Source organism: Apis mellifera, linkage group LG4 (genome assembly GCF_003254395.2).
Source record: "Apis mellifera strain DH4 linkage group LG4, Amel_HAv3.1, whole genome shotgun sequence".
NCBI lineage: Eukaryota > Metazoa > Arthropoda > Insecta > Hymenoptera > Apidae > Apis > Apis mellifera.
In genome coordinates this window covers 9,322,229-9,347,583 of record NC_037641.1, presented here as the reverse complement: position 1 = coordinate 9,347,583, position 25,355 = coordinate 9,322,229, and the positions used below count along the sequence as shown (strand labels likewise).

Sequence of the window (25,355 nt, the reverse complement as noted above, 5' to 3'; positions counted from 1 at the left end):
AAATTTTGTTTTTATTAAATTTGGGAAAATTTTTATTTTTCGAAAGTAGTCAAAAAAATATTTAAGTATAGCGGTTATAAATCTCGATGTTTCGTATACAATTTGTATATAAAATCTAATATATACTATAATCGATATAGCTGAAAAATTGAGAAAACTAGGACGTCTTTATTTGAAAAAAAAAAAAATTTATCGGTCAGGTAGGATGGAATTCCTTTAACCTATGATCTTTGATATTATGAAATTGGTAGATACTAGAGAATCGACGATAATATCAAATTACTGGTAACAACGTCTTCATTTATCAGTTAACCCAATCACGTATCCCTTCGATGGTCCAGTTATCCTTCTCTTTTCTACGGTTCAATTCGGGGGGTAATATTGATTGAATATAAATAGCACGTTTGCTGAAATACTTTAGCCACAACTATTAAAGATAATTTTTTTCTGAGTCTATATATATATTTTTCTTTTTTTTAAAGATGTCATCGATTGGATACTTGAGAATATTAATCAAGAACGAACACGTCGTGGCATCATAAAGAAATTGAAAGAAATGTCTCTGATTATCAATTCTAAGGTAAGTTATTTTTTCTCTCTCCTTTTTATCTGATAATATAAGAAAAATCAATCTTAATAGATTTACTATATTTTTTAAAGAAGTAAATGTTCTGTTTTATTGTTGCCTTACGTTTTGCAATTTTCCGCTGTCTTTGCCAGATTTCTCTTCGAATTAAATCGAAGAAGGGTGAAAAGTTGCAGAGCTATCAAAAAGAGTCGACTACGAAAAAAAAAAAAATATATATATATATACATGTATTTGTTATACTTCGTGGAGATTATTTTCCTCGATGATGTATGAACTATATGAAGCTGACACTCCCTACGAGTGGGTCCTCGAGTGATATATACGAGTATCAGCGTATCAGCTAACTTTCATCTTTCTGCGCAACTTTATTTTCAAAAAATTACGATCCAAGCATTTATCCTCATCATCTTCGGCGGAAAGTTTTTTTTTTCTTCCATCAAAAATTTTAAAATTACACCGAATCGATCGGACACGTATGCAACGTTCCACCCTTCCCAAAAAAAAAAAAAAATATTCGACTGAAAAAAAAATGTTAAACCGTAGTATCCCGATTTTCCACGATTCGAAATAATAATCGTAGCGAAGAAATGATTTTTCGACGATGAAGCCACTCAATGACGCATAGCCTCGTTATTAAATCCCTCGAACGACCGTTCCAATCGATTACGATTGAAAAAGAAAGAAAAAAAATTTTTTTTCAAATCCTCTTCTTCCACGATTTGAAACAATGAATCAAACGTCGCTCTGTCCCAAATAAACAAACGATCTTTCTAAACAACGAAGCCACTCAATGCCTCGTTATCCCTCGAACATCGTTCGAATCAAGCGGACATATGCAACCAACCCCCCACCCTTCCCAAGAAATATTGGATCGACCGGTCGACGATCCAGCTTCAATCCTCCCCTTTCTCCTTCCCTTCTTGCAGGGGGATCGATGATTTACGAGGAGCGCGAGAGAGCGTAAGGGTAAGGCGAGTCTTTGAAAATAAGTTTCTGGACTGGCTGGTCGGTGACAGGCCGAACATATGCAAAAAAATGGAGATGGAGAATTGCTGTTGGAACTGTAAATTCTCGGGAGACAATTCTTCCACGAAGGAAGAAGATCTTTCTCCTTTCCTTCTCCTTCCTCTCCTTTAGAACGAGATCTCCCCCCTCCCCATATTCCTGTTCCTGGATCACGACTTCCGCTGTGCCAGCAAGACTTCTCCCCTGTTTCTTCCCTTCGTGCCAACCCAACGGGGATGGATGTATCTCAAGATTTTCTCCCCGTCAAGTGTTCCTTTTCCTGGTGGTGTTCCCTCCGCCGCTTCCCGTGAAAAGCTATCGCTTTGTTTGCGCTTCGCCTTTTCCAACAACTCTGCGAAGATTTTCGGGCGGAATCCTAGACGCATAAATAGAATGGGAGGGCGGCCTTCCTTAACTTTGAATAGGGGCGTTCGCATCGTCTCGGTTCCCGCCCTATTGGAATCGGTTCAAAAGTTGACAATTAATCTCGCCGAAAGTATAGTTGCCCCGTTTTCCTTTCGCCTTATCGAAATTCCAGGGGGGAGAGGAAATTTATGGGGGACGCAAAACGTACAATCGTTGGCAAAAATCTTCGCCTCGCGAAGAAAAATCTAATTTTCGATGATTTGCGTTTTATATTTTTCTCGATATGGAACGTGTGATCTGGAGGTATAATAAAGCTCGACACCAAGTTTAGCTTTAGTATTTATTACGAAGTTGAAGAAAAGTTTAAGGGCTGATTCTTTCTTCTCCGACTGAAATATTCCAAGCAAAAGATTGGTGCAAAATAATTTAAACGGGAGGAACGGAGCATTACATTCCCCCTGTTAAAGCGCCACCGTTGGTAAAAACAATTTAACGATATTATTCTTTGACGGGAAGTCGTACGCCGGCATCTCGAAAACGCCGGCAATAAATTTTTCCTTTGCTCTCTTCAAATCGTGGGGGCAATATTAAAGTTTCCGTTCACGAGTTTCCATCGTGGTTTATTCGTTCAAGCGCGTTATTTCCCCTGCGCCTCCTCACCCCTTTCGAGCAACTATCGCTTTGTTTGCCTTTTGCCCTGCGAGACACGTATAAACATTTATATCGAGCGCGGGAGTAAGGCGAGGCACGCGCTGCGTGAGCTTAACACCCTCCTTTCGAAAATTTATTGCGAGGAAACGACGGGAAACTATCGAAACCAACCGGTGGCAGCGAGTAATTTTTTTCTCTTTCTCTTTTCTTTTCTTCTTTTTTTTTTTTTCTTATCATTCTTTTACAATCGATCCTTTGTGTATTGTGAAAGAATTGCATTTTGGGTGTAAGCGAAAACAACACGGTGATATATAGAGATAAGAAATTCTGGAAATCGATGGTAAAGAGGCAAATACTACGTTTACATCGACGTTGATCAATATTTTTGTTTTATAAATTGACTGTGGAAACATATATTTCTTTCTTCTTATTTTTAATTTCACTTTGTTGAAAAATTATATAAAAAAAAATAGTACTTATAAAATATAAATAGTTTTTGAGGATTCGTTTTATATCTTGAAGAAAAAAATTTATGGTACAAAAATATTTAAAAAACAATTGTACTTTTTCTATTTGTTCAAGCATCGATCTTTATCGGAGGAAAAAAGAAAATAATTACTTTCGTGAATAGAAAATACCACGATGAAATCAAGATGAGAAAATTCTGGACAAACAATTATAGTTTTTCGATACGATGTTTTTCTTCCTAATTTTATTAACGACGTAAAATATAAATTTGCAAAAATACTATTATTACATGTTCTTCGCTAATAGATCAATCCTTCGTGTGTATTTGTAACCGGTTGAAAAGAAGGAAAAGATGAAAGAGGATAGAAAAATAAAATTTCTACTCGTTTAACCAAAAATGCGATACATTCAGAATCATCCTACTCGATGAATAACGAATACACGAATACGCGCGCGCATTGTGTGAATTTTCCACGTACAATAAACGAGAGAAAAAGGGAGAGGGGAGAATCGCACGATTACCTAGCTGACTAAATCATTTCAATAAAATCGAGAAGCAAAAGGGATAACGTTTCGTTTTTCAACCAGCGTAACAATACGCCATAGAGAAGATTATTAGGTGGTAAAAATGGGGTAGCAAGGAATTAAGAGTGAGAAGCACAGTGAGCGAGAAGCGATTTCAATGAGTTTTGTTATACTGATATTCGCTCCCTCCCTCCCTTCTTCGCGCGTGTCCTACTCGCTTTTGAATAATCCTTTATGCGACAACTTTTCAGACTAGTTACAATACGATTTTAAACAAAAACCTTTTGAAACAAGTGACTACCGTTTCATGTATTATGTATTACATAGAACCGGAAAACCAGAATTTTCCAGAGCTTCAAAAAGTGCGAATGTAACGTGGTGAAAACTTTAGAAGAAAATTTACATGAAAATGTAGCCCGAAATGAGATCCACCATTTGCATGGACGTTAAATTTCATACGTAACACACTTTTAAGCGTGTTCCTCGCTAATCGAATAACGCTATGAAAAAATAGGGGGAGGGAGAGGACATGAATATCGTAATTATTTATTCTACTCGTCATTTTTTTTCTCATCATTGTTATTCGAATGATATTGTATCTAAAGATTGATATAAAATTATCCGATTTCGCCTGTTTAATGTTATTCCGGTTAAAGATTTCAGAATCCACGAGAATCTTCTCGCTTTGTCGAACGAATTTGAATAGAAATAATACCGAGGTACGAAAATTTATTCCAAAGCCAATAAAAATTTCCGTTTACATTCCTCGTTTTTCGATAAAGTTTCAGCCACGGATTATGTAAAACGGTGTTTTCATTTTCTAAGAATCTTAGGATTGGTTTTATTGTATAATCATCTACGAACCAGTATGCTAATTACGAAGAATATATATATATATATATATTATGCATTGAGTTCGATTTCCTTTCCATTACTCCCTTCAAACTTGTTTTATAAAGTTATTTAATTTTTTTTAACTTTCTTTAAGTTTTCCATCGAAAAGTATAAAATCTATATAAGGAAAATTCCCTGTATAGTTTTTTTTTTTTTCTAGAATACTTTCCTTGTAATTTTTCCAAAGTCTTATTACATTTATAAATTTTTAAATTAAGCGTATAAATTCGTGTGTGAACCATTTCGTTTAAATCCTATTGAATTTTCTCTCGTCATATCCAGCATCCACGCGTTGCATTGTTCATTCTCGGCGAAAATTTGCGAACAATTGCACAATATTGTGCAAGTTAAAGTGTCGCAAATGTTCTGCATTTCCAGGTAATAATTATCGAGCTGAACGAAACTGTTTCTGCGGTAATGAAATTCGAAATGACGATAATACTCTTTCCACGGGATATAATATCCTTTCTCCAAAGAATTATCATCGTCGATAAAGTTCACCCGATATATATATATATATATATATATATCATATATTTATTAACAAAAAATACTTTATCAACTTTTCGAGTTTATTTATATAAACATAATATGTATAATCTTAACGGTGTTCAAAGTGAAATTTTCGAGGAACAATTCCAAATTCTTTCAATTGGAGAACACAATCTTTTGCACAGATGCGACGAAATATTAATTTTCATCGAATCTTTCGAGCCTCGTTCCTCGGTTGAGAAAATTGATTAAGATTTAACCTTTGATCCACCTCGTTACATACTCGTGTGTTTGTCGAGAAGCCATCGGGCAACACCGCTGCGGAGCAGGTTATACCGATAATCTTGAGACATTACCTGGTCTAAGACGGGCGAGGGAGTCGGGAGCACGTGTGCCAAAAGAGAAATAGGGGAAGTGGGAAGAGAGGAGCGATGGGTTGGAGGCGACGATATATCCGTTAAAACGGTATTACCCCACTTGGAAATCGACGATTAATCATCAGGTGTGCGCGTCCAAGGTGGGAAAGGAGGCCTGATTGCCCTCGTCCCCCATTGATTCGGGGGACAAAGTTGGTAGCGAGGGGCCGTTATTGATTTCTTGACGGATCCTTATCCCCATCGAGATCCCTGTACAACTGCCGTTTGGAGAATTTAACGAGCCACCTTGTTTTACCCACCTTGATGTATGTGCCGATCCAACGGAGGGGAAAATTTGAGCAATTACTCGCACCGCTGTTAGCGTTCAGTATCGCGCCCATTCTTGATATTATAATCGATTCACCGTTCACAATCCACAAGTTTTGTGGATTATATAATCGTAATTGTTAAATGCTACGGATGTTTGCGCAATTTAAAATTTGTAATACGAATATGATTACGATATATTTTATTCTAATTATATCCTTTTCATTACTTTCTTCAAACTTGATTTATAAAGTTATTTAATTTTTTTTAACTTTCTTTAAATTTTTCATCGAAAAGTATAAAATCTATATTATAACTATAGGAAAGTTTCTTATAGTTTTTTTTTCTAGAATACTTTCCTTGTAATTTCAAAGTAAATAAAAGCTATTTTTAAATATCGATTCTTTTTAAAAGATTTTCCTGTGAAATGAATTTTATTCAAATTTTATTTTATTTTTCGTCCGAGAATTTAACAAATTTCTCCTCCAAAAGAATCCACATTCTGTATAAACAATTTCTCTCGAATCTTTCAATCTCTCAAAAAAAAAAAAAATCCTACCTTTTCTCTCCTCCCAAAGAGATTAATAAACCCTGCATAGATTTGATAAGAGTAACCGTGTTTCGTATACCGTGAGCGGATACAACGAAAACAACGTAACCAGTTATTTATCGTGCAAATGAGGTTCCGGAGGAGAATGCTCGCCGTCTAATTCCTTGATCCTAAGCCGTTGTTTCCTCGCGAGGAGATAAAGGGGAGAAAAAAAATACGAGGGTCGTTTCCCAACGATTACGCCTCCCTCCTTTGAGAGCCGAGGGAGGAGGATCCTTGTCGGTGGATCCTAAATGGCCGTCGCGCAGCATCGCGCCGACTTGGCCGACTAAATGAACGTCAAATGAACACCCTTGGCCTGATTCAGTTTCGAGGGGGTGAATCCACGCATGAAATTATTTAAATGAAACGCTTTCACGAGCCTGGCTGTGGCCCGCCCCCTCTCGTGAATTTCGTTCGTTCGAATCGATAATGCGCCCCATCCCCGTTCCCCGCTTTTGTACACCGCCCCCTCACCGCTCATTTGCCCGATCCTCCATCGTTTCATCGTCCGCGAAATTATGATGACTCTTCGAGATTGTCGGGTATCGAGACATCGCGCGGGGATATCGTGTAGAAGCAAGCAAGTGAATAGGATAGAAGGAATTTGGTCGAAGGATTATTGCAATATCGAAATAGAACGCAAGAACGTTTTATATTTCATGGAGAATTAAATTTAAGAGATAAGATAACGCGTTGTTACGCTTGTCGAGTTGAGTTGAGATTTGAATCGTTCTCTCTTTTTTTTTTCTTTTCTGAAACGAAAATGTGGAAAGAGTTTAAGAGGGAGTGGAATTAATGCATGTTAATTTTTGATTATTAAACGCCTCGTTAATGTATCCGGTTGACGAGTTTTAGAGAAAGTTCGGATCTTTCGATCGCAGATCTCAGCTTCAACTGAAGTACAACATTTCTAGTAATTAATTTGATGTGAGATAAACTTTGGAGGGACTTCCCTGGAAGGAATTTGCCAGGGAATCAATAATATCCCGAGTAATTCAATCACCGCTTGCTAAGGGTGAAACGGCAATCAATCTATTTTCTGCTAATAGCTAGGTATTCACTAAGAAGCAATTAATCATCAGATTTGTAAAATTTCGTAAAAATATCGATAGCGGATAATTTACGTTCACAATAGAAAATTTTGTCTTTTCAAAGTTATCTGTAAATAATATTTTTCTTTGCGTTTTGAAATAATGAATATACTGTTGTTGCAAAATATAATGAATCGTAAATATACAGATATCTATTACAATTAAACGTAAAAATATTTGTTGTTTTGATCTCGAAGAATTTTTTGTACTCGACTAACTTTTATTATATTAGCGAATTTATGCGCAATTGATATTGTACTTCAAAAAAATATCGAAAATCTTTATGAAATGGAACGAAGAATATTATAGAATACAAAAAAAAAATAAATTCAGGACATTTTTAACGATCTGTCTCTTTAAAAAATTAATAAACAAGATATTTTATAAATACATCTTATACTTATTTATCTCGTATTATTTTTCTAGTATCTTATTAAAAAGAAAAAAAAAAAAATCTTCTCAAAAGAATCTATTCCCGAAGAAGATGAAAAGTTTTTGGAAAAAAAGATCTCCAAACGTAATTAACGACTAAAAAGAAATTCCTTGAAAGTTGTTCGAAACTAATTTTACAAAAATACATTACTTTCAAACTTTCCTCAACTTCCAGGTAACCCAATACAAATCGTCACTTAACACAACATCCAACGAAAATTTCCTTTTCGCAAAATTTTTTTTAAAAGATAACAAATTTAAAATATTCACGGAAACAAAAAATTGTTGCAGGCTGTACGAAGCGAAGTGCAAAAAAGGCTTCCAAAGGAATGGTCCGAAGAAGAGATCGCTCAGCTCACCGAACTTTGGGAACAATTAAAAAATGACGATGGTAATTCTCTTAAAAAAAAAGAAAGAAAAACGACAAACTACTTATGCAAAATTTTATCTAACAAAAAATAACATCTAACGAAACGAGAAGAATATATTTCGCATTGCAAAATACACCTTGCCTTGAATATTTTTGATCTTTCTGTAATCAAAGATATCTTTTCTTAACGCTCAAATTTTCCACGAAAATAAAATTTCGCGGTCGATTAACAATGAACAGAAACATAAGAGACATAATCGAGAAGGGATGAGGAATGATCGGTACCCGGATGGCCGCGTCTTGAAACAGTCAAAGAATTCAGCGGATGCTCGTTTGAGAATTCATTAGCACCCGTTGACGATTCCCGAAATTTAATTAAGCGGCGAGCATCGGGTGACGACCGGCTGCGGCAATAATTCGAATTCCGTCTGAACGGCGAAGAATAATATCCTTTCGGGACAGGAAGATTTTCAGAAAGTCTTGTAAAACTTGCTTCATTCTCGCGAGCTGACCCCGCTTTCTATGATTTTAATACCGGCAATTATTCTCACCCCATCCCCCTTCCTATTCTCCACGAAAATTCCCCCGAAAACTGCGATATCAACTTCGCCCCCCTTCACTTTTCCTTCCAAACTTTGATAATATCATTTTTACCACGGATACAATTCCCGTTGCACGAAATTGTCGGGTTTCGTTTTAACGAGATATCAAGTTTCAATTTTTCCCCTACTAAATTTCTCCTCGCAATTGTAATTACCTCTCCTACTTCCTTCTTTTCCGATATTTCTTTTTTTTTCCTTTCATTTTTTAACTTTATTGTTTCCATCAATTAATACAAAGCGTCAATAATAGGGGAAAAATCAAACTGGATGGAAAAGAAGAAGAATCGCTTAATACACGTTTTAAATCTGCCGTCGAAATCTGCTTTTCTCTTATCGATGCAAGGATTCAATTTAATTTCGTTGCTCCCTCCTCCCCCGTTCAATTTCATCTTCCTCAACGTCGAATTAATACCGATACCGATTTACCGTTGTTGTGTACAACAGATCCCGTGGACCTGATCTTCAATGGGCTGACAATAAAGCGACCGAAGCCAAAGATCAAGGAGAAGCTTTTGGAATTAGGATTGGCCACGGATCGCAAGGATCTTCGCAAAAAGCGATCGAGAAAAAGCAACCACGGTGAGTGTGTTCGTCCTCTCTCTCTCTCTCTTTCTTTTTCCCTCGCAACCCTCCTCTTTGCCCTCCTCCTCCTCCTCAGCCTTTTCTCCGGGTCTCGAGCGGCTCTGAAGCACCCCTTGTTCCGGCCAATCCTATCCCATTCCATTCGCATCTGTCTTTCTTACCGCCGCCCTTCCGCGACTATTCCCATTCGATCAGTCTTTTCTGCTAACACGATTGCGACCGACCGCGTGCGATTGAACTCGGTTTTTTTTCCTGGCGGAGAGGAGGCGACACTTGACGCGAGCTGAATTAAAGAAAGCGAACTAGGGGGAGGGAGGAGGCTAAATATGAGGGAGGGAGGGAGGGGAGTGATGAGATCAATTTGGACAGGGATCGTTTTTCGAACCCCTCGCGATATCCTTCCTTTTGATTGCTCACGATCCAGCAATATTTTTTTTTCCTATCGAATCAACATCGTCGAACAATGCAACGAGTCATCACCTTTTGTTTGTCCTCCGCAAGATTGATTAATCCAATCTCAGATACCCTCTTCCGGATTGTAACATTTCTTGTTGATTGTTGAGCAAAATAAAGTATTAACGGTGCTTCGAATTTTTTGTTGTTAAAGGATAATGAAGAATTAAAAGAATTAAATGTACATATATGTGTAAATATATATATAGAGAGAGAGTTGCATGGATTTGATATATAGATTATCTTTAAAGATAAATGAAAAGTTGATGCGTAAAGATATCGAGATTTATTTGTTTAAGTTGATAAATTGATTCAAGAATATTTATGGAGTTAATCGAAATTTGAACTACCATTTGTTTAATGATTTAAATAATAAGGATAAATATTTACTAAAGTGAAACGAACACATCATTATCTACTTATATACCAAAGTGACCATAGATTGGACCAACAGTCGACCAACGAGTAATGTGTACGCAGAAGATACGGTTGAAATAATATTTGCGTTCCTAGTTGGACGTTATGCAGGTGCTTGCTAGCAGTTCATGGTTGGATCGTAGCTGAATACAAATCCCGTTATTTAATATCGAAAAACGGGGATACCAGACGTACGTGTAGCCTTCCCACTTCTGTGCCAATATCACTCTTCCCTCGCCTCCCATTATACCGCCAGGAATTTCATATTTATCATTGTTATTGTTTTTCTCTTCCATCCCGCCTCCTTTCTTCTTATTTGTATTCAATGCGTCGTCATAGATCGTGTCGTAGATCGTACTTTGAGGTTAGGAGAGGCGAGGAATAAAAATAGAACTTTTGTCTCGGCTCGCGAATATACATCGAAACAACTTGACTTTGCTCGATCCTTTAAATTCGCGAAATAAATGGTAACACGCGATCCCTGATATATTCGATCCTTGATATGTTCGATCCCTGATATATTCGATTTTTAATGGATGAAATGGCAGAGCCTAGAGTGTGAAATTTATATAAGAATGTGAAATTCGAGCTATTTTTGTATTAGAAGTATTGCGTTAATCAAACGGCAACTTTCACTTTCAAGTCATGTGCCATTAATGAAGAATAAATATTGGAATTCTCTGGAAGTTTTAGTCTCTCGAGAGTATTTTTCGTGAATGGATATTAAGAGTGACAGTATTCGACAGAAATTTTCACTTTGAGGGGAAATTATCGAGTGAAATTTTCAAGAATATTACTCTCGAGCGTAATATTCTAAGATATTCGGGAGTAAAAATTTTTTTCAAGAGAATTCTTTGTAAATGCAGATTTATCCAAGTTTCACTCTCGATGCATTAATGAAAAATAATTATTGAAAAAAAAAATTTCGAAAGTTTCACTTTCGAATGTTTATTCGCACTCGTTGAGAGTAAAACTCTGGACAATTACTCTCGAGAGTATTTTTTTACAAATGAACATTGGCGTTGACTTTCACTCTCTACGCAGAATCCAACTCTCGAAAAATAACTCTCAAGAACAATTCGTGTTCGATAATCTTTTTTTCTTTTTTTTTTCTTTTCTATTTTCTATTTTCTATTTCGTGTTCGATAATCTTTTTTTCTTTTTTTTTTCTTCTTTTTCTTCTTTTCTATTTTCTTCTTTTCTATTTTCTATTTCTTTCCACGTGATTCCGCTTCATTTACGATATTAAACATCGATTTATCTATTAATTCTATATGTTATTAATTTTGCGCTGATTCGATAGACGATCGAAATTTCTTACAAGTTCGTTAATGTTAATGAACTTCGTCGAAAATTTCAAGTTTCCAAGTTTGAAAATTACCAAGTTGCAAGAGCATTCTTCTTTCTCTTACTGATAATGCATTATACATGTAAATTCTGATCTCTCTCTCTGGAAATTCAATATATACACGGTGACATTTGTACGGAAAAGTTATTTTTTCTTAATTTTATTATCGCGTAATAACAGTACGCAGATATGTAATTTTAATTGAATATATAGTTTCAACCTGTGTGGGTTTTAATTAAATAAAAACTTTGAAGCTCAAAGTAAAAATAATTTCCAAGCTTTTCTTTTCGATTTTAAATTAAAATTCTATCGCTTTTTCGTTTCAAAAAAAAAATAAATAAATAAATAAACTTATTAATAATCTAACACTATTAGTCGATACGTGATTTTCGTGTGTATTTAAAATATGTATATCTCTCAGCAACAGTTAGTATCGAGGAAAATCTATATGAAAAAAAAGTTTATATCCATTTCCCATTACTTTGTAAAAAGGTAAATCGTCGTGGGAAACGGAGTCTGTCAGTAATTCCGACGAGGATAAAAGCAGCGACGAAGAAGCTGGGAAATCCTCGAGCAATAAGAACACGGCTCCCAATAAACCGAGGAACAAGGGAACGAAGAAAAATGCGAAGAAACAGACAACGATGGTTTACACGGATGTACAATTATCTGGACTCTTGAAAGATGTCATCGAAAGAAGTAAGTAACGTTATATCGTTCTATCCCCCTTTTGCCATTTTTTCTCCATGAATTTTAGTGATTTATGGAGAATAAAATTCGTGGTACGTACGCCACTTCGAATATTATTACATTCTTCTTACGTAATTTTTTTTTTATGCCTGACAAATATCTTCTAGAGAACGATTCGCAGATCGAAAGAGAAAAAACGAATGGAAAAATGTGTGCTTTGTCAAATGTAGAAGATTCGTGTGCTTTGCATCCAAGATTTTGTCAAAGTCGTTTACAAAATTCTAATTCTTTTTACTAAATGCTTTTTATCATTGTATACAAATATATTTCTGTTTATCAATATAAATATATTTCATAGTGGACATATAGATGCAAGGATTCTTTTATGAAAAAAAAAAGATAATAACGGATCTTTTTGATAAATCAGATATGAGCGAGGCTCTGGAATGGATCAAGGAATCCCTACTGGATGTCCTGGACGATCGAGACGAGGAAAGCTCCGAAGGTATTCCCTTAGTCCCGCTGACAGATTATTCGTCGGCTGCGATGGATTCACCGAGCTTTCAGAAGCTTATTCGGGCTATGGGATTCACACCTCCTGCTGATGAACAAGAATCTTATTGGCGCATACCATCTAATATGCTTAGCTCCATGATTCAGAAACGATGTAATCTTATTGATGCTGCATTGGCAGGAAACTTCTCTGTTGAAAGTAATCCTTTTTTTTTTTTTTTTTTCTTATTTTTCGTATACGTATATAAATGAGAATATTTTTGATTTTATTTGATAATTAATGAAATTTTTATTCTTTATATTCTTTCATATTTTATAAATACCAGAAGAGTCACAGAAAAAAAACAAATCTGATGATGATGAAGATAGTGAAAGCAATGACGATGACGTTCTTGAAAATATTAAAAAATATTTCAGTTCCAGAGGTATGTATAAATCTTATAAATTTATTTTTAACGTTGCATATTATAAATAATTCGTTTCATTCAATAAAAATAATATTATGTATTAATAAATTTTTGCTCACTCATAATAATTCTGTTTCTGAGGAAAGCTAGACAGGTATCTGACATTGTTAAAATATTGTTGAAAAGAAAATAATTAAGAAAAAATCTAAAATCTTCATTTACTCATTAGCAGAGCCACAGCTATCGACTTCTTGCGAGCCTGGTATTGAAATCAGTGACCATCCTATACCATTGAAAAACTTCACAGTTCTCTCTACATCGATTGAACACGTCGATACAAAAATGGAAGAAGCAAATGAAGAAGAAAACTCGAAAAAAGTCGGTACGTTTTAGAAGAATTAGCTACACATTCTTTAGTTCAAAACTAATCAAGTATTTTGAAATTTATCATCAGAAAAATGTGTTCAACAATTTTCTAATATTTTTATCAACTAAATAAAAAGCTAAATAAAAAACAATAATTTTTAATAATTATAGAAAATCCAGAACCTGAAAGAAGAAAATCTAGTGGTCGTATTAATCTACTTGTTGATTCATCTGATTCTGAATTGGAAACAGAAATTAAATCTGTTAATGCTGAAGGTAAATATAAAAGTAATATCTATGTTAAATAAAAATGATTAAAAACATAATTTTATTTCATTTTTATAATTCAAATTTACATAGATGAAGAAAAGAGACATCGATCCGATGAGTTTGAAGAAAAAAATGAAACTGTGAAAAAACGTCGTTTATTGGATAGCGATGAAGAAAATGAATCATTAATGTCTCAAAATACTGAACAAAAACGAATAAAAATGATTATTAGCGACGATGAAGAAGAGCAATCAGCACCAGAGCAACGTAAAAAACAAAAATCTCGTATAATCATTAGCGACGATGAAGATTAATTGAAGGAAAAAATTGTCAAAATTTATATTTAATTATAATTATATATGTTTGTATAATTGTGAAATATAATGTACTTTATGACAAAGATTTTATTATATCCTATTATTTATTACATTCTAATGCATGTAATACAAAGTACAATTTTGATCAAAATAGCGATAAAAATTATATAATAATTATATAATAATATAATACTTCTATCTCTAAATTTACAATTATTTGGAACTCTTTGAACAAAGACAATGTATTAAGAACCTATATAAAAAAACTACACTAAATTTAAAAAGATTAAATTCAATCTTAAATATTCAAGAAAAATATATAGAAATTAAATGAAATGAATTTTATTATTTTTAATCAATAAGTCCAATAATGATACAATAAATTAATTAGAAATCAACATCTTTTTTACCTATGAATTTGTACATTAGAGATGGATAAAAAGATCAAGTTAATAAAACAAAGATAGAGATAATATAAAAATATTCAAACTAGCACCATTTTTAAATTTCACAAATGAAATACAGAAAAAAAGGATAATAAATAATAGAAATAAGAAGAAAACTGAATACTAGCGCCATCTCCTAAATATCAAAGTACCTAAACCTATAACTGGTAGACCTAGAAAACTTTTTCCCTAATATCACCATTATTAATGTATCGATTTTTTTACTATTAATCATTCCATACTCGTGTTTTATTTTCATATGCCATTATATAATAATATAGATTCCTAGTTTCTTCAAGAATAAGGAGGAGAAACCAGGAATGGAGAAAATAATTTGCAAGTCACTAGGATTATTTTAAACAGGATGAATGGACTATTAACTCCATCTATTGATATCTTTCTAAAAACACTATAAATTCTAAAAAAATGGCGCTAATTCTCAATTCCTAAGTTATGAATATTATTGCAAAAAAATCGACAATAAAATAAAAATTGTAACACAATTGTACAACCTAAAAATATATTATGCATGATTACTTGTCAGTCACTAATAAAAATTTATAAATTTTGATCTTCATATCTATTGCTTTATTCTTATTCAAGTAATAATGATAAATGAGATCAAAACAATAAACACAAAAAGAATTAAATTTAAAAATTCTAAATTAAATTATTTTCTCTTTAAATTAAATCTAATATTCTTTGATTTTAAAAATTTAATGACTTTTTATTAATTTAAACAGTGAAAATTTAAAATTAGATAAAGGAACAAAGATTTAATAAAAAATAAAAAATGTATTTATAGTAAAAAAAAGCTGAATGAAACTAATTTAAAACTAAAAAAAAATTTAAAACTAAAAAATAAAATAATTGACTCTATATTAAAAATTGATAGAAATAATTTCAGGTGATTTTTTTATCAACACATATTTTCAAAAAAGAAATGTTCAAAATTTTTTGTTTTGATTTTATAATTTATCTATAATTGAATGAATGAATTAATGTGACTCACCATTAGATGCAAAGATTATTATTGGGATGCAGAAGTCATCAAAAAATCTATAACAAAAAGAATATAAATAATATAATTAAAATGCAGTCCAAATTGTTTAAAAAAAACTCTAGACTAATGTAATAATAATAAAAATTAAAATTTTATTGAATTTTAATAATACAAATTAAGATTCTAATAAAAAAATCTTGAAATTTAAAAATTGAAAATCTAATAATTCTAAAAAAATAGAAAAAAAAGAAGAATTCAAATATATAATAAATAATAAATTAAAATTTTGTTATATTACATTACAAAAAAAAATAAATGAATCTATAAAGAAAAAAAGAGATAGATGAATAAATAAATAAATGATATAATAAATTAATAAATGAATTTATAAAAAAAGATATGAAACATAAATATGAATAGATAAATCTACAAGTAAATAAAAAAATTAATAAATAAATAAATATAAATATAATGTAAAAATTAAAAAATGGAAATTAATAAAAAATTATAAATAAACAAATAAATGAAAATAGAAATATAAATTAATAGATAAGATTAATAGATAGATGATCTACAAATAATTAAAAAAATAATTAATAAATCAAAAAATAAATATTTATAAAAATTAAAAAATAAATAAATATTAAATAAAAATAAAATAAATAAATAATAAATATATAATATATGTATAATATATTTGTAACAATATTAAATATTCATATAGAATAAATTTTATAATATAAAATAAAAATTGTTATAAAATATTTTATAAATAATTAAAAATTATTCTTAATGTTAAAAATATAAATTTATCTTATATTAATATCGATCCTTTCTCCACAAAAGTTTATTAGAAAATGATTGCTCTCTCGCGTCCTACCTTCTATTTATAGACAATCGAGACAACCGAAGCTCGACGAAAATATACGTTCTTAACCGATTGTTCGAAATTAACTTTTCGAATATATTAATCAATGATTTAATAATAATTTTTAGTAATTTTATTATTATCAATTAATACATATAAAAATTTATTATGATTGTAAATATAATAATTGATGTACATTTTTTTAATTTCGAATTTATTGTTTTATTAATAAATTCGAATTATATTAAAATATTTTAATCTATTTTATACAAAATTATTACGAAATAATTATATTAATTATTAATAATTTATATACTTTTTAATTTTTATATTTTTTTAAATAATATATGTATATATATATTTCATTTATTATAAAAATTTGTTATAAAAAATTGAAAAATTTTAACAAACTAAAATTGTATTTACATTTTTACATTATTTTTATATTTCTTTTTATTTATTAAATAGAACTTACCTTGACAATTGAATAGCAATTTCCAAATCAAAATCATAAAACAAATGTATAAAGAAATTATATTAAAGTATAAAGCAACAAATGAATTCAAATTTTAATTCAACGAAATACTAATTATTAATATAAAACTATTAATATACACAATAACCTCAATGATCGATGGAAAAAACACAAAGAAACTCAAAACACTAACTAATTTCGTTATTACAATAATAAATAGATTATTAAATAAACAAAATTTATAATAATTTATGAATTTTAACGGAATATAAATGAAATCACTCACTGCGTTGTCAAATCACTCCGACGTTGCCTATTATGCATTCTGTCTCGATGACGATCAAATCGATTATCGACTTTTCGATTATTTATTAATTTATTTATTTATTTAGAAATTTATAAATAAACAAATTAATACATAATTAAATGAATAAAACAAAGGGATTTATAAAAAGTTTTATAAATAAAGCATTAAATAAATGAATAAATCTATAAAATATAATCGATAAATTCGATAATCGATAAATGAATTAATATATAAATAAAAGAATGTAAAAATATAAAAATTAAATAATTAATAATTAATAAATTAAAAATGAATAATATATAAATATATTAATAATCTATTTCTAATATATTTTTAAAGTAATTAAAATATATTATGCAATATTTTAATTTTTTGCACAATTTCTATTGTAGAATTGGCTTACAATATTAGCCAATCAGAGAGCTTAGATGAATTATGGTGTATAGCATCTCCTGTAGAAAGTTATTCTAACAGTAAGAATAAGTAACTAGTTTTAGTGATTCGACTGTGCAGTAATTTTATTCATATTTTTTGATTTTACTTATTATTCTTATTAAATTTATAAATTATTATCAAATAAATAATAAATAATAAATTATTATTTTATTATTTATGTAATAATCAATTTTTATTGAATTTAATTAGTATTTTAAGTGCTTCTGTATGTTTTTTCTACTGATCCTATTGAGGTTACCGGTTGTTTGTGTTTTACTGAATCGAAATTTGAATTTAGTTGCTTCATTTTGATATAATTTCTTTATATTTACATTTTACAATTTTGATTTAAATTAAAATTATTGTTCGATTGTCGGAATATATTCGAAAGAAAAATAATTATTATACAAATGCCATTTCTCTAGCTAATGATTTTGATTTTATTTCTTTTAATAAGATTTAATGTTAAAATAGTTTTCTATATTTTTTTATCCATATTAAAATGAATATATGAAATCAAGTTTATTTTACTAAATTAATAATATGTGTGTTTCTAATATACATATTGTTTATATATGTATAATGTGTATTACGTAAGTATTTGTATATTTATATATATTTTTCTTTTTTCCAATATTATATTATTATTATATTATTATTATAATATTATTATTATATTATTTAAAGTCGATGATATTTTTTTTATAATATAGTCTAAATAATTGAAGATTGCGATATTCGATACATTTCGATTTGTTACTAAACTGTCGAATATATTTAATTCGTGATTCGATAATCGAAATTGTAACGCAGTATGGTGTCATGTACTCGATATTTGTGCAGTGTAGTTCTATTCTTTCTTGAGATTGTGATTTATTTTCTGTGTAATATGTAAGTATTTGTATATTTCTTTCTGTAGTTATATATTATTTATCATTCGTACATTATCACTTAATCAATATGTGTTTGTCACATAATTAATAATCTTTCGAATGCTAAATTATGTTTCTTTTTTTTATATATTTAACCGTTTTCAATTAGTTCATATTATGAATTTTTAAGATGGAATTTGTGTTTAATTATTATATTATTTTTAATATGATTGATTAATTTTATACATTTTATGCATTTATTTAAAAATTCTTATTTTTTTATAGATTATTATGAGATAATTATTGGATAATATATGGATCAATTTTAAAGGCGGCAAAAGTTCCAATATGGATGCCATTAAAGGTTTTTAAAGAAAAATGTAATATTTTGCTTGAATATTGTATGTATTATTCTATTCTTATTTTATTGTTTTTATATAACATATTTCATCATTTCAAAATATATTTATACTTTTCTTGAATATTATCTATTACACTACTAATATTAATATTTTTTTAATAAATTTTAATAATTTAAAAATACACATTTTATCTTTTTATATATAAATTTTTTTTATTTATAAAAAATTAATAATATTAATTAATAAATTCATTTGAAAAATTTCTAAAATAAATATTTGATAGAAAAAAGAAAGAATATGGAAAGATTTTTTTCTTTTATATATAGATCTCTATTAATACAATTTTATTTCCAGAGAACTTATATGACCACGCGCAATGTGGTCGGTAGATTCAGTGTTTGTTCCGCAACAGTTTTTTAATATTTTAGAGAATAACAGTTCTAATTAAACTTATTTATTATAATCATGATATTAGAGTCAGTGCTTTCGCCGATTATAAGTTAAATAAATACGTTAGTAATTTTTTATTTTTATTTTTATTAAATATTCGTTTTCGGTACATCAGTGTTTCTCAAGAGAAAGATTTCATCCTATCATCATCATATCATCATATCAAAGGTAATTCTTTTTGCATGTTTTTCTTCAATTTATTTTATTTTTTATACTTTGTTGTAACTATTGATAAGAAGTAAAAAAATTTAGTTTAAAGAAATTTAAATTTTTATTCTTCTATTGAAATAAAATCATTAAAATTCTCAATTTCTAGATTCGTTTTTCTTTTTTTTAATGCTTTAAGTATCAATTATTTTTTATTTTCATATGATGTAAAACATTGATAGAAAGTCTGTTAATTTAGATTTTATATTTACCTATTAGTAACTATTTAATATTCTTATATATAGTCAAAAGGAAAATAATCTAATCTTTTTCATATGATGTAAAACATTGATAGAATGTCTATTAATTTAGATTTTATATTTATCTATTAGTAGTTATTTAATACTCCTATATGTAGTCAAAAGGAAAATAATCTAATCTTTCTTCCATAATTTAATCACGCTTTTTAGATGCTATTGATAGAGATAGATAGTTATGTAATGATTTTAAATGAACATGAATTTTTAACATTTTTAAATTTTATAATCCAATTTCTAATCATATATAATAAAACTATATTTATTCGTCTATGTTAATTTTTAATTTATAGTTGTGATAAATTAAATGTTATTTTATGAAAAGAATGTGATCATAAGTGAAATGTGATCAATTGAGAATAATAAATATCAGTGGAAAAATGAACTTACCGACGCCTATATCGATAAAACAGTATTTCAACTATTTCAAAGATTCAACTTATATAGTTACTTACTAAAAGTGTGATCTCTTGTGTCGTCTAATATGCCCTTACAGGTAATTGGACGCACCCGGGGTACACTTCAGGGTGCCAAGAAAAACAGTTCCCGAAAGGCGTCCACATTTCGCCAAGTAACTACTAGGCGTACATGAATGAATAAGAGGCTCGAGATGTATTACACCATGTAGTGTATACACAACCTCTTCTCTTACGTGTAAGCCGGTTACTTGGTTGGCCAATGTGGATGACTTTACGTCTTTTGATGGGCAGGTGAGGAGTCTTGGCGAGTGTCAACGATATATACGCATGTATCGAAATATAATCGCGGTCGAAGACTAGCCCTTTACCTTTTTCCATACACCTTCGACGACGCGACCGCGACTACGTTCGTAGAATGATGCATAATGTGGCCGCAAGGACTCCGCGAGCCGCGGATTGGTTACTAGGCGTTCATATTGATACAGAAGCTACAAATAACAGTATATATGGTTACATATACATATTAGTATTTATTCTCTCACATAGGTATATGAAACGTAATAGTAGTAAAATCGATATGATTTGTTTATATGAAAGATGAAATCTTCAGAGTTCTAATAATAAAAATAATGCTTGTGTGTGCCTCGAAAATATTCTCAAACTTTAAGAAATCAATTTGTTTTCTTTATATTATTACTTTTTTATTATTTTTTATTCGTGTATAATATTATTGCAAACTTTAACAATAAGTGATATTTTGATTATCATATATTTATTTACTATTTTTTATATCACGTAATTTTAATAGACATATAATTATATATTATAATATAAAGCTTCTTTATTATCACGATTTACAACATAGAAAATGCTACATTAACATTTAAAATTTCCCTATATTATTAAAAATTCTTTTTCTTTTAAATAAATTGGACTGTTTTGTACAAGGTTATTAATATGATATTTTTAACTTTAAACTCGTTTGTTGATTTTACTATATATCTAAATAGACAGTACATATATATATATATATATTTATTTATTCTTAAAACTCGTGTTAATTTTCCAGTTGTTAATCATTTATCAATGTCGTGATAATCGTAGATCGAATAGGTTATATCAGATTTCACAGTATCGTAATATTTATGTTTAAATAATTCTTTTGCAAGATTATATTCCAAGATTAAGATAAGATAACAAGCCAAATATATCATAAAATATGAAAGTATTGCCTGTAATGAAAAAATAAAAATTCTTAATTTTCAAAGAAAAAAAATTAGAAATTTTTATTAAAATATAGTTACATATTTATAAAAAAAAATGGATTTCGTCTTATATTTCTATTAATTTTTGTTTATATTTAAAATGATTTTGATAAATATATGCATTTTAATAATTTTTTTATATGATCGCATGCATAGATATTTATATATATACATTATTACAAAAAAATACATAATTTTTTAATTTATTGAATATTTATCATTTAAGTATTATTAAAGTATATCTTTTTTTATATATTAGCATTTAATATATAATTCTTTAACGGTAATTAACATATAAGAAATGGAATTTAAAAGATCATATTTTTTCATTTAAAAGAAAGTATAATTACTATTAAAATAATCAAGATTTAATTAAGTATTGACAAAAACAATAGGTACATGTTACGAGTCTCGTAACAATTGACAGAACGAAACCTTATATAAAGAATATAATTTGAATTTAAATTATTTGCTTGCTTCGAAAGTTCTTACGGGTATAGGGTATCAGAAATATTATTGACGATTGCGTCAATCGAGATTCCGGAAGGGTAGCCACGTGCATTCTAATATCAACTTCCAATTGCCAGGCTCACATGATATACGTGGAGGTCGTTTGTCGATGGTCCACTGACAGATCGACGTGCGTCGACAAAACACGTGGCCGTAGTACTAGGAGTTCAGAACAGCGAGTGAGTAAGCGCGACCAACTCGTGTCGCATGCTCGCCTAGTAAATGCGCGGGCTCCTTATACGGTTGTAGGCGGATAGAATCCTCTCGTTTCCCCACTCTTCGTGATCTCGCCACTATTGACATTACTGATAGCCTATTGCATCATATTTATTGAATATAAAGTATATGCATGTCACTTGTTAATTAACTCTTATATTATTTATTTTTATACAAGTATAAGCTATTATTATTAAATATAAAAAAAGACAGTTTCAATCTTTTTTTTTTTAATTTTTTAAATTACGTGAATAATGAACAAGTTAAAATTAAAATCAATACATACGTATTTTATATCATTTAAATTAATTTTTGTTAGATTACATGATAAAATATCTTTTTATGTTTCAAATTGGCACTCTAAATTTATAATAGAAGCAAAAAGATTTTCTAAAATAAATTTTAACACGAAAAATTAAAACGAGAAATCATACGTGTTATAATTCTTATATAATTTTTTATTTAGAAATTTTTTAATAAAATAGAGCACGATTAACTTGAAAATCAATCAAAGAAAAAGAACAAAGTTAATATATATATATTATAAATACTTCAATTAATATTTTTATTCATTATTTGTTATCCAATTATGCAAATATATTCGTTCATTGTTCATTTTAATACACAGTAGTATTATTGCGTAAAAATGGCGCATCCATATTAAATGCTGTGTCATGTTGTCTTTGCATGTAATTCATGTTCACATGCGCGCCAACTGCGCGAGTCATCTGCGGACACTTGCTTTTATACGAGGATATCATGAATGCGAGTAGATCTTTATTCTTGAACTATTGAAATGCGTATCAATGGCGGCACTTACGTTATAAATACATCTAATGTTTGCTTTAAATTTAATTTATTTTACAATATTTATTTCGTTTTTTTTATTAATTATCAGATTTATTGGTAAAATAAATTGATGAAATAAATTTTTCTTGATTATATATATTATTCATCTATGAGATATTAAATATTTTCAAGCTTTTTACATTTTTATTCTTATATTTTTCTTTGAATATATAACGAATAAATTCAATTATCTTAAAAAGATTAAAATATTTATTAACAAAAATTTTAAAATAAATCACATATTTATTTGTTCATTATAAAAGAAATTATTGTAACGAAACGAATGATTAAATACTTATAGACGTATATTTTTATATTTGTTTATTATTTAATCTATTTCAGTGTGAATACACACAATTGTCTATTAGAAAAATATCTGATTAAGAAATACATATATATATATATTTTAAGAAAAAGAAATTTTAAATGATTTTTAATTTACCAATATAATAAGAAAGATATTTTACATTTTGCAAATCATATCGCGTTTTTAATTTCAGACATTATTATTCGTTTCTCTTTTACGTTTAAGAACATATTCTCTTTTCCTCTTTCATTTCCTCACGCACCTTCGTGTCCGTCCATTTCTACGTTTATCATACGTTCACGCATACCTACGAGTCCAGATATCACAGCATAGTATACTACACGAAGCATTATAGAGACGTTAGTAACCAAATTCATGGAGGTAGAACACGAAGTTGGCCCATGTTTTCGGTGGTATCGAACGTTTCGCCTGGTCCCTCCTCCCTTGCCTCTCACCTCCTCTTATCCCCGTTTCGTGGTCCCGAAGAACTCTACTATGATGATGGTATCCTGCCGCTCGTGTTGTCCACCGCGTTGCCGAAATTTTCAGATGATTGATGGCTATTGATGTCCGGGCCAATCTCGACCCGCTCGTACCACGATGCCAACATATTCGTGCAACGTGTCTTCTTTAGCATCCGCTTGATTTTCATGTGTGCGTGCTGTGTATGAGAGCAAAGGTGTCTCTAGCGCTTTTGGATCCTTGGGTTATCGGAATTCTGATTTTTTTTTTATTTTCTACTAGGAACGTTAATTTTTTATCGCAAAATTTAATACAAAAGTCAGATATTTCTATACATTATTTATAATTTTTGTAATTCTATGCATTTTATTTTTATATTTTATTGTTATAATATATCGTAGAGGGAGATTAGATTAAATAGATTTTTTTTCAATGATTGTTTCACAGTAGAATAATCAATTTGAATAACAATTATAATAATTGAAGAGTCTTCACAAATTTTTTTATATTTTTTTATAATATATATATATTTTTTTTAAATTTTCATTATATTTGGAAAAATGATGCTTTTGCCAACAAAATATTCATATTATTAGTTAAAAAAATGATTCGAGTAAAAAATTTATTTTTGATTTTTCCCAATTTATAACAACGTTCCTTGAAGGATATTGCATCCCTTGGAAAAAGTAGAAAAGATCGAGTCGAACGAAGCAAACGAAATTAGGGTTGCAAGACTAGCTTTCTCGGTTTCCTAGTTCTTCTTTCTCTTCTCTCCTAGGGTGTAAGAGGTAAAACCTGATTTGTACGATCGACCATCGCGCACGGTGCAACATTTTCATCGAACTGCAGCTAGCGAAGGGAAAGGGTAAGGGTGGTCGAGGGGAGAGGGGTAGGGCCGAGCGTCGATGAAAAGGTCAAAGGTTCCAGGTGTGTTTGCGTTTCGTGTACTGGTGTTACAGGTGCAGCCTCTTCTACGGCTCTGTTCGCCGTTGCATCAGCAACATGTGTGTTCTTTATTAACAACAATTAACATTTATCCATTGTTTAAAGGCTGCTACTTTCCGCCCTAATTGATATATTAATTCGGCGCCAACTCGGATGATATTTAGGGGGAGCATAGCGATGGATATATCGAGGAGGCCTCTGGAAACGATAGGCCTAAATCAGTGATTATTTATTATTGTTAAATTTTCAACGAAATGTAAGTTGCAAAATGAAGTAGATCACGTTGTAAATGCTGTATAGACCCTGTTACATGCACGCTCTTTTCGCGTTTCTTTATTACTTTACACGATGTTAATAAATGATAAATTATTTTATAAATTTATTTCACGTGCACCCAGTGAGAGATAATTTATTAGAGAGATTAATTTATTTATATATTATTATATAATTTCGCGTAATTAATGTATATTGCAATATTTTAAATATTTAAATTTATTTATTTATATATTATAAAATATAAATTTTATTATCAGTATGAATATAAAATAATTTTGTTCCTTCCTCGAGGAATATTGGA

The 25,355-nt window shown here is 29.8% G+C and overlaps 1 protein-coding gene across 2 annotated transcripts in view; it reads left to right on the top strand.

Moving 5' to 3' along the window:
* LOC550811 (protein timeless homolog) overlaps nt 1–14,201 on the top strand; it is a 180,496-nt gene extending 166,295 nt beyond the window's left edge. Inside the window, exons 20-28 of one of the 2 annotated variants that reach the window (XM_006565432.3) lie at nt 483–580; nt 8,080–8,179; nt 9,205–9,339; nt 12,053–12,259; nt 12,678–12,962; nt 13,090–13,188; nt 13,400–13,552; nt 13,708–13,812; nt 13,897–14,201. In XM_006565432.3, the coding sequence (XP_006565495.2) occupies nt 483–580; nt 8,080–8,179; nt 9,205–9,339; nt 12,053–12,259; nt 12,678–12,962; nt 13,090–13,188; nt 13,400–13,552; nt 13,708–13,812; nt 13,897–14,120 (1,406 nt within the window). In that variant the 3' untranslated portion in view covers nt 14,121–14,201. The remainder of the gene's footprint in view (nt 1–482; nt 581–8,079; nt 8,180–9,204; nt 9,340–12,052; nt 12,260–12,677; nt 12,963–13,089; nt 13,189–13,399; nt 13,553–13,707; nt 13,813–13,896) is intronic. The other variant, XM_006565433.3, reaches the window with a different exon arrangement.
* The last annotated feature ends 11,154 nt before the right edge of the window (nt 14,202–25,355 follow it).